Source organism: Polyodon spathula, unplaced genomic scaffold, assembly GCF_017654505.1.
Source record: "Polyodon spathula isolate WHYD16114869_AA unplaced genomic scaffold, ASM1765450v1 scaffolds_66, whole genome shotgun sequence".
NCBI classification, from domain to species: domain Eukaryota; kingdom Metazoa; phylum Chordata; class Actinopteri; order Acipenseriformes; family Polyodontidae; genus Polyodon; species Polyodon spathula.
The window spans coordinates 26,691-37,370 of NW_024471560.1; the positions used below are offsets into that span (position 1 = coordinate 26,691).

The 10,680-nt window shown below is 49.4% G+C and overlaps 1 protein-coding gene across 2 annotated transcripts; it reads right to left on the reverse strand.

The window, feature by feature from the left end:
• Positions 1-2,282: 2,282 nt before the first annotated feature.
• On the reverse strand, positions 2,283-10,680 carry LOC121307980 (transmembrane protein 240-like). 2 transcript variants are annotated; one of them, XM_041240265.1, is made up of 4 exons: positions 9,906-10,680; positions 9,521-9,662; positions 5,001-5,209; positions 2,283-2,489 (listed from the first exon to the last, which is right to left on the reverse strand). In XM_041240265.1, the coding sequence occupies exons 2-4, from the start codon at positions 9,610-9,612 to the stop codon at positions 2,335-2,337; spliced, it is 456 nt and encodes a 151-aa protein (XP_041096199.1). In that variant the 5' UTR covers positions 9,613-9,662; positions 9,906-10,680; the 3' UTR covers positions 2,283-2,334. The 2 variants fall into 2 exon arrangements, with proteins under 2 accessions (XP_041096199.1, XP_041096198.1); XM_041240264.1 differs by having other exon boundaries at positions 9,521-9,627; positions 9,906-10,679.

The window sequence follows — 10,680 nt, forward strand, 5'->3', positions numbered from 1 at the left end:
GGGGCAGCTCTGGACCAGGTCCCTTTCCTCTCTCATCTCCCCCTCAGGAAGGGGAGAGGCTGCAGGCAGGAATCCTGAGACAGGGGCTGTCAGCTCTGGACCAGGTCCCTTTCCTCTCTCATCTCCCCCTCAGGAAGGGGAGAGGCTGCAGGCAGGAATCCTGAGACAGGGGCTGTCAGCTCTGGACCAGGTCCCTTTCCTCTCTCGTCTCCCCCTCAGGAAGGGGAGAGGCTGCAGGCAGGAATCCTGAGACAGGGGCTGTCAGCTCTGGACCAGGTCCCTTTCCTCTCTCGTCTCCCCCTCAGGAAGGGGAGAGGCTGCAGGCAGGAATCCTGAGACAGGGGCTGTCAGCTCTGGACCAGGTCCCTTTCCTCTCTCATCTCCCCCTCAGGAAGGGGAGAGGCTGCAGGCAGGAATCCTGAGACAGGGGCTGTCAGCTCTGGACCAGGTCCCTTTCCTCTCTCATCTCCCCCTCAGGAAGGGGAGAGGCTGCAGGCAGGAATCCTGAGACAGGGGCTGTCAGCTCTGGACCAGGTCCCTTTCCTCTCTCATCTCCCCCTCAGGAAGGGGAGAGGCTGCAGGCAGGAATCCTGAGACAGGGGCTGTCAGCTCTGGACCAGGTCCCTTTCCTCTCTCATCTCCCCCTCAGGAAGGGGAGAGGCTGCAGGCAGGAATCCTGAGACAGGGGGTCAGCTCTGGACCAGTCTCCCCCTCAGGAAGGGGAGAGGCTGCAGGCAGGAATCCTGAGACAGGGGCTGTCAGCTCTGGACCAGGTCCCTTTCCTCTCTCATCTCCCCCTCAGGAAGGGGAGAGGCTGCAGGCAGGAATCCTGAGACAGGGGCTGTCAGCTCTGGACCAGGTCCCTTTCCTCTCTCATCTCCCCCTCAGGAAGGGGAGAGGCTGCAGGCAGGAATCCTGAGACAGGGGCTGTCAGCTCTGGACCAGGTCCCTTTCCTCTCTCATCTCCCCCTCAGGAAGGGGAGAGGCTGCAGGCAGGAATCCTGAGACAGGGGCTGTCAGCTCTGGACCAGGTCCCTTTCCTCTCTCATCTCCCCCTCAGGAAGGGGAGAGGCTGCAGGCAGGAATCCTGAGACAGGGGCTGTCAGCTCTGGACCAGGTCCCTTTCCTCTCTCATCTCCCCCTCAGGAAGGGGAGAGGCTGCAGGCAGGAATCCTGAGACAGGGGCTGTCAGCTCTGGACCAGGTCCCTTTCCTCTCTCATCTCCCCCTCAGGAAGGGGAGAGGCTGCAGGCAGGAATCCTGAGACAGGGGCTCTCAGCTCTGGACCAGGTCCCTTTCCTCTCTCATCTCCCCCTCAGGAAGGGGAGAGGCTGCAGGCAGGAATCCTGAGACAGGGGCTGTCAGCTCTGGACCAGGTCCCTTTCCTCTCTCGTCTCCCCCTCAGGAAGGGGAGAGGCTGCAGGCAGGAATCCTGAGACAGGGGCTGTCAGCTCTGGACCAGGTCCCTTTCCTCTCTCATCTCCCCCTCAGGAAGGGGAGAGGCTGCAGGCAGGAATCCTGAGACAGGGGCTGTCAGCTCTGGACCAGGTCCCTTTCCTTCTCTCAAGGCTCCCCCTCAGGAAGAGGAGAGGCTGCAGGCAGGAATCCTGAGACAGGGGCTGTCAGCTCTGGACCAGGTCCCTTTCCCACCAGTACACTGGTTGGAGTCAGATGAGACCGATGCTGCCCCCTCTAGGTGGTTGTAGAATAGGACATGACAGAATGAACTTCCAGAACAGGTCCCTGCGTTTGTTTGAGTTGGTTTCGTTTGGTTCTCTTTATGCACATGTAGAGTGGTGCCGGTGATGTGCACAGTGCAATGGCCGGGCTGCCAGGATCCCTAAACCTCCTCTCCTTTTCTTGTGCTTGCCAGTGGTTTGGATTTAAACGTTATATTTTTTCATTTTTCTTCATTATTTTTTGTAGAGTAAAACAGAACAAGTAACAGAGGTGTGCAGAAAGAAACTTCATCTGAAGAACGTTATCTTGCCAATTTCCCCTAAAACGATTCCACTTTGAGCTCCCTGGTAGCTGCACCCCTCTCCCCTGCTCAGTCCCGCTCCTTGGCTCTATGTGATTGTTACACTGCTGGAGCAGACGACACACGATACAGGGGACACAACTGGAGGCATCAGAAACACACGATTCCGGAGGTCAACGAGGGGTTAACCCATTTTTCTTTTTTTCTGCCCACCCCCTAACAACAAAAAGATCTAAATTAGCCAACACAGTCCAACCCAAACACCCCATCCCAGATTCATACACATTCCCAAGAAATTCAGTTGGAAAGGCCTGGCGAGAGCGCTGGTGGAAGGCTCTGTTCGGAGGGCGCTGCTCAGAGGTGGCGAGGGCTGGGGTGCCCGTTGTGGTACAGCTTCTGTTTGATGTGCACCATGTTCCCGCTGGAGTCCTCGAACTGGCGCAGCGCCGCGGGACGCCGCAACTCCCGCAGGTTACAGAACCGGGGCAGCCAGGACCAGGCGGGGGAGTCTGCAGGGGGAGAGGGAGGGAGGGGGCACAGGCACGTTGATGTTGGACAAACAGGGAACGACAGAGTAAGAAAGTAGAAAGGAAAGGGGAGGGGAGGGAGTCGGTCACGAGGAAATGGAGAGAGCGACGAAGGGAGAGGGAGAGAGGTACAGAGATGGAGTGAGTGACAAGAGAGGGAGAGAGATGGAACGAGTGTGAAGGCAGGGAGAGAGAGAGAGAAAAGGAATTATTGTTTATTGCCACATTGATTTGAAGAAATAAAGAAATGCTTGGAATTGGTACAGAGTACAATGTGCTCTTGCAGTTGGAAGCAGTTCCTGTGCTGTTGAGCCGCTGGTGCAATGCAGATCCAGGGATCTCGCAGCAGGGAAGTGGCTTTACTTTTTCATTTGAATCCCATCACTTTAATTAAACCGTGACGAAGCGGCTCCAATGATCCAGCGCTGCTGGTGGAGCAGAGTGAGAGATACCAAGCTTCTCAGAATTTCAAATGAACTCAACGCACATCTATTGTATACAGGGGGGCAGTCAGTGGTGGGAGTTGTGTTTTTCACACTGAATCTAATAGGCAACACACATGCTGACAAATCAAACACTCACACTAAGAAAGCACACCCTTAATGCAGTCGCGTGGTTACCAAGCAGAGCTGGAACATTTCCTGTCCTACGAGCAAGTTCCAGGCCCACATGTTTGCAACGTGCATTTCTAATGCCAGTGGATCCAGCTGTGTTTCCCAGCTGGCAGGCTGGAGGGTGTGAGTCTCTGCAGAGACTGGAGGAAGAGTCTAGAGCCATGACACTGTTACTATATCAGGAACTGAAACAGGTCACACAAACTGACACACAAACACAGACACACACACACCCCCTGCACACTAATAACAATGAGCTCTACCCTTTGTACAGCTCTCTCAGGTCAGCCCTGTAAACAGCAGAGAGGAAGCCAATCTGATGTAGCAGGGCTCTGACAGGCAGAGAGGATGGCTCACAGGAGTCCAGCTCCCTGTCCAGCTTCTTCAAACGCACCTCAGGAACACGGAGCTGCTGAATGACCCTCCATTCATCTTATTCACCATTGTGAATGTTACACAGATTTATAGAGAGCAGTGCCAGCCGTGCAGATAGCTGCATGAGCTAGTTAATTCCACACTGATAAATCATCACTGAGAAATGTGTAGGGACCACAGCATTGTTTCTTATATATATAGATAGATATATAGATAGATCAGAGGATGGCACGGGTCAAACCTGGGTTTTAAATTACCCAATGCTACCTGGGTCTCTTTTTACTACCCGGGTTTGGATTTTGAAAACAGTAACACAGCGAGCGCCAGTACAGCTCCACAATAAGAACTGCAGAGACTCTTCATCTCAGCAACTGAATCAGAAACAAAACAGCAACTCAGCAGAGCTGTGCAGCGTGGCTACCGTGTGAACTGAGGAGCACGGGAGCCACTAGAAACGCATACAAAACATCAGCGTGAGGAGGTGAGCAAAACAACAAACTACTGTCATGCGATTGGAGACACTTCAAAAGAAAACCGCGATGAACGAAACTCAGACACGTCTGCGTCTTTACCAGAAACGAGGCAAGCAGTGTGTTATAATGCGTGACTTCCATTAAAGATGATCCAGGGGCGATTCAAATCCATTATCGCTAACATGTATGAAATGAATTGCAACATGTGCCTGTTCAAGTGGACCCCAAACAAACGATTCTGTAACATTTGGAAAGGTTCAATTCCTCCCTTTCAGCTGCCTGCAGCAGTGCCTTGTTACTAAATCCTGGCCATGAAAGCAAACTGCAAGTCTCCAGCCCCAATCCCAGTTTGAAGACGTCACAGGGAGGGAATGCTGTCCAGCTCACACAGCTCCTCTGTGCATGTTTGTACACTGGCTTTCTTCATCCAAACTCTCGGCCCCACTGCTCCTGTCCAGCTGTGGGAATGTGCTTGTATCAGAGCTGCACTGCTGCTAATGCACAGTGGTGGAATAGCAGCCTTTATCAGCCAGTGTAGTACACTGATGAGAGCAGGAGTCTCAGAGGTAAAGCTTCCACCTTTCAGCTGCTCAGGCTGCTTCAAGATATTGAATAATTGTGTGCTCCCCAAACCCAGCTTTATTGTACCAGTGGTAAGACAGAGCTGCAAGAATCTTTAACACTCAACATTTCTATTAGAGTGAAGAGAGAAACACATCTACAGTGTGCAGCAATCCAGATTTGAGAGCCCCAGCTATCCCTCTCCCCAGGCCCCTGTACCCTCTACCCAGATCCCTGTGATCTCTCCCAGGCCCCTGTACCCTCCCCCAGACCCCTATACTCTCTCACCAGGCCGCTGTACCCTCACCCCAGACCCCTGTACTCTCTCCCAGGCCCCTGTACCCTCACCCCAGACCCTGGTACCCTCATCCCAGACCCCTGTACCCTCACCCCAGACCCCTATACTCTCTCCCAGGCCCCTGTACCCTCACCCCAGACCCCTATAGTCTCTCCCAGGCCCCTGTACTCACCGTAGCGCCGGCTGGCTCGCCACGCCCTCACAGCGCAGTGCAGAGCTCCATCCAGCCACACCAGCAGCCAGCTGATACAGAACCCCAGCAGCAGCCCCAGCATCAGGTCGATCTCCTGCTTGGTGACGCTGTCACTCACAAAGTAATTCTCAGAGGAGTCCACCAGAGACTGGTCTCCATCGTAGGGGATTACATAGTGCAGATGGTGCCTGCCGGGGAGACGGGGAGGAGAGCAGAGAAGGGACAGCAAAGAGGAGAGGAGGTGCAGTGTGAAACAGAGAGGGAGTGGAAGAATAAGAAGGCGAGGTTCAGGGGAGAGGGAGAGAAGAGTTTCTGATTTATAACATGAATACCCTTTAGAAGATTTCATTGTCTTCACTATTTATAATATGAAATATGGACGTGTGTGTTTTCCCTGCCTGCTCTGGTAATTGTTTTTTGATTCCTCGCTGCTAGTATTGAATTCAAAGTGCAGTTAGAAAGGATTTTGCTGTGAGCGGTGTAGCAATGTTTAAACAGAGATCGGGGGCTGCTTTATAGAGTCGTTACACAGCTGTCATTTCAAAGGGTCCATTTAGAGGAATTACATAACATTTACAAACAAGGAATACCCAAATCACTAAGAATACATGAAGAAAGAAACCATGCAGGTCATTAAACCAGCACAGGTGCATTTCAAACTGTCAGCAAATTCATACAAAGAGACGCTTGCTTCTAGTAAGAATTGGTTTTCAAGTAAAATGTAGATATTTAATTTTAGAGTGGTTTTGAAACCTGGCTATTCACTTGTATTACCTGCCTGTATTGTTCCACACTGAACAGCTTGTCAATATAAAGGAATCTATCAGCTTGAAGCAGTTTAATGGATGGCACAGTCACTAATGACACAACTCTAATTTGAGTCTGAATGTTTTGCATTCGCCAATCCTGCAACCACGGAAATACTGCAGTGTTGAGATGTCTGTAATGTGAGAGGGTAGACCAGCATCTTAGTGATGTTATATAGACATGAGAACAGAGTTTAAATGAGTCTTCAGAGAGTTTGAATAGGTGCCGCTGGTACCCAAGATCTCTTTGAGAGGATGCCGAGCCGTGGAGTTGTTGCCTGTTCCCCTGGAGCAAGCCCTGCCCTGCCCTGCCCTGCCCTGCCTCTGGCTTCCTCTGCAGAGAGCAGCCTCTGAGAAACGCTGTTCAGACTAACAGTATTTGTTTCACGAGTCTTCCAGGGTCTCAGGGAGGAGTGCTCTTTCAGCTCTGGATAATAGTTGTATTATTCAAATGCACATACTCTACCATTTACAATACTGCTAGTTTAACTGCTTTAGCACCTGTGAGTCAGTAGAGAAGCACCATGACCAGAGAACGTCTGCAGAAGGATTCTGAGCTGGACCAGACAAATAACACAAGAAACAGTCTGGTAGAGTTCACTCTAATGGCACAGTGGCACAGTGGGATCATCTCGTGCTAGTCTGGTAGAGTTCATCTTGTGCTAGTCTAGAGTTCACTCTAATGGCACAGTGGGATCACGTGCTAGTCTGGTAGAGTTCACTCTAATGGCACAGTGGGATCACGTGCTAGTCTGGTAGAGTTCACTCTAATGGCACAGTGGGATCACGTGCTAGTCTGGTAGAGTTCACTCTAATGGCACAGTGGGATCACGTGCTAGTCTGGTTCACTCTAAGAGTTCACTCTAATGGCACAGTGGGATCACGTGCTAGTCTGGTAGAGTTCACTCTAATGGCACAGTGGGATCTCGTGCTAGTCTGGTAGAGTTCACTCTAATGGCACAGTGGGATCTCGTGCTAGTCTGGTAGAGTTCACTCTAATGGCACAGTGGGATCACGTGCTAGTCTGGTAGAGTTCACTCTAATGGCACAGTGGGATCTCGTGCTAGTCTGGTAGAGTTCACTCTAATGGCACAGTGGGATCACGTGCTAGTCTGGCAGAGTTCACTCTAATGGCACAGTGGGATCACGTGCTAGTCTGGTAGAGTTCACTCTAATGGCACAGTGGGATCACGTGCTAGTCTGGTAGAGTTCACTCTAATGGCACAGTGGGACGTGCTAGTCTGGTAGAGTTCACTCTAATGGCACAGTGGGATCGTGCTAGTCTGGCAGAGTTCACTCTAATGGCACATCAGTGGGATCACGTGCTAGTCTGGTAGAGTTCACTCTAATGGCACAGTGGGATCTTGTGCTAGTCTGGTAGAGTTCACTCTAATGGCACAGTGGGATCATGTGCTAGTCTGGTAGAGTTCACTCTAATGGCACAGTGGGATCTCGTGCTAGTCTGGTAGAGTTCACTCTAATGGCACAGTGGGATCATGTGCTAGTCTGGTAGAGTTCACTCTAATGGCACAGTGGGATCTCGTGCTAGTCTGGTAGAGTTCACTCTAATGGCACAGTGGGATCCGTGCTAGTCTGGTAGAGTTCACTCTAATGGCACAGTGGGATCACGTGCTAGTCAGAGTTCACTCTAATGGCACAGTGGGATCACGTGCTAGTCTGGTAGAGTTCACTCTAATGGCACAGTGGGATCACGTGCTAGTCTGGTAGAGTTCACTCTAATGGCACAGTGGGATCATGTGCTAGTCTGGTAGAGTTCACTCTAATGGCACAGTGGGATCCCTGTAGTGGAGTCACTTTGTTCTTGTGACTGTAGAGTTAATGGCACAATAGTAAATCAAAAATAAAGTGAGAATCAATGCAAAGTCCTCTGGTAGAGTAAATAAAAATAAAGTGAGAATCAATGCAAAGTCCTCATGAACACTGTAAACAAACCTGCGTGAGTGTGTGTCTATGTCACTGTATAATGTCACACATTTGTATGTCTCAATAGCATTTCTTAACAAGGACTTTCAAAAAGGTGTGCTCTGTTTGCACACAAATATGAGTGAGATGGTGGTGTTCACTTATTAGCCTGTATGTACTACAAAGTGTAACGTGTGTGGAAGCTGTGTGTGTGTGACTCTGTGCTTCTGAGTGCCTGCTTGTAACGAGTGTAGTTATTGGTCCAGTATGAAAGGTGCTACATAAAAATAAAGATATTATTACATGATATTACTGTGTGTATGCCTCTGCCACACTGCCTGCAGGTGAGAGCAGAGGCAGGGCTGCTGCCCAGGCTGGGGTTCTGAGAGCCTGGCTTTCAATACTCAAATTCATATATACAGTACGGATATACATGCACTGCAACCAGTACACATGCGTGTACATATATAATACATACATGTATGTGCTGTATGTATGTACGTGTGTATATACACACAGAGAACGAATTACATAAACATATACTATGTATAGAACACATGCAGTGGAAATATCCATACAGTACAGTGTTTATGTGTCTCTGTTTACTCATGCACATGTTTCTAATAGACATGCATGCAGATTAGAGATTGTAAAATGCATCCACTGGCTACAGTCCTAAATACAAAATGATATTCACAATCCATCTGTTACTCAAAAATGATATATTACATATGCATCTATATAATGTATAGTTTATACATATATACTTTGCATATGCAATCATACACACACACTTCCCAGAAATGGTAATTTATCTGATCCTTCAAATTGAATTCGCCTCTTCTAAACTACAGCCACAAGGTCGCCTTTCACAAAAACAGACGTAACCCTAAAGATCTGAATTGATATAAAACGGGTCCCAAAAATACCACCCAATCATCACGCTACTACCGACAGAGGCGCGACGTGGGTGCTTCTGGGGACCATTTTGTCCTCGTAGGATTAGAAAAACGTGACCGATACGTGTTACAGGCAGCTGCTAGACTTACTGCAGTTTGTGCAGCTGTGTCAGCTGTGATCAGTGTGAAGGGCATTGCTCTGAATATCGGGCGAATGCATAGTAAAGCAGGACCGAATATTAACACTCCACAGTGTGGGGCTTGAGTATCGTTCACTCTCATGGGAGAGGGGGAGCGGGTGAGTGAGCCCGTCCAGGGGGCGCGGACTCAGCCCGGCTTGAGGAATCCGAAACGACAGGACGAACCTTTCCCTCGACCATCAAATACTGTATCATTGAGGAAATGAATGCCAGCTTAAAACCCTCACAGTCACCTTGATGCCAGCCTTACCAAGGGGCTGCACGGTGTGTGTGCCAGTTAAAAGCGCGACTGAGTGACCGAGTCTGTGCTTTCATTGCTGTTCCAGGCTATAATACTTCCACACACACGCACACACACGCAGGAATGCATTCGAGTCATGCAGAGAGCTCAAGGAGATTTCTGTCGCCACAAAGGCATCGGCAGCAACCTTACCAAAAATACACATACATGTAAGCGAGCGAGTAGCGTGTGGAGCCCACCCAGCCACACGACACGCGTCACACACAACGCAGCAGTGCACGGCTTGGGTTAGCAACGTGAATGTTATTAATCAGCGCTATCACACAGCGACAGAAATCTGCTTGATCTGGAATATGCATTCATGGATAAATAAATAAAGAGATGATCTCATAACATTAGCGCGGTGTCTTTGTTTTTTTGGTGTTTTTACCTTCCACAGTTGCAATGACAGACGCGATCCTCCCCTCTTAAATGCGGTAAGATATAATTGTGAAAGCGATCCAGTAGTGCATTCATGTCCATTAAGCACGCTATTGCCTGTAAGAGCCGACAACCAAGGCATCTGGTCAACTCTGGATGTGGAATAAAACAAGTGACTCTAGTAATAATTGCTAAACAAACTGGGGGTTAGTTTTAAAAACGGAATAAAGCATTTAGTATTCCAGCAAAGAGATCAAAAGCACATCTAGATATTGTTTACAGCGTCCTGTTGTTTGCATGCACGGTATGTTGCACCCATGGTGTGTCGCTGCTTTACTGCATGCTAATAACCGCTGAAAATAAAGAAGCAGGAGAGTGGAAAAGAATCCTCTTACCATAACAACAGAAGCCCCGAGAATCATAAAGATCATGGTGTTACAGCTCGCATGCATCAAAAATCCCACACCAACGGCTTGTCCGCTTCAATCGCCCGCTTTTATTAGTCAAGGGAGCCGCTATCGTTTGGAAAAGGTCCGCGTAGTGGGGCGACATTCATGGAGGCTCGCTTCTGAGGTCTTCCTAAAAACACGAAACTCGAGCGGGGTCGCGGCTCTGCTCCCCTTTCTTACAAATAAAGTTCCGGATCTCCCGTCTTCCTCGCTCCCTCTCTGTATCCCTCTCTCCTGGGAAGGTGTTCAGTCTAATTCGAGATCTCAGCTGAGAAAATGCTTTATTTTTATATTATCAGGTAATGTGTACTCTAGTAACGCGTGAATCATTCAGAATGCAAATAATATATAATTAATCCCGGAGGAAATGCGCTTTCCATCTCCTCGGCCAGACCTGCAAGATATCTCGATATCTCCTTCCTTCACCTGAGTCCAGCGGCGGCGAGGACACTGACCCGGACAATCTAAATAACTCAGTCTTTCTAAACCACAATTACATCAGGCTGCATCGCTGTAACGAGAAAAAAACACCCAGACTCCCTCTTCCAGTACTGTGGATTTAAAAATACCTTTTAATGCAAAGGGCACAGAGTTTGATCTGTGTAGCTCTTCATTTTTTCCTGTGAAAAACACAATTAATCCGTCTCCCTGTAAGACAAACGTGACCCAGTAATGCGAGCGCGCTCCCCCTCTCTCCTCCTCCTCCCTCCTCCTCCTCCTC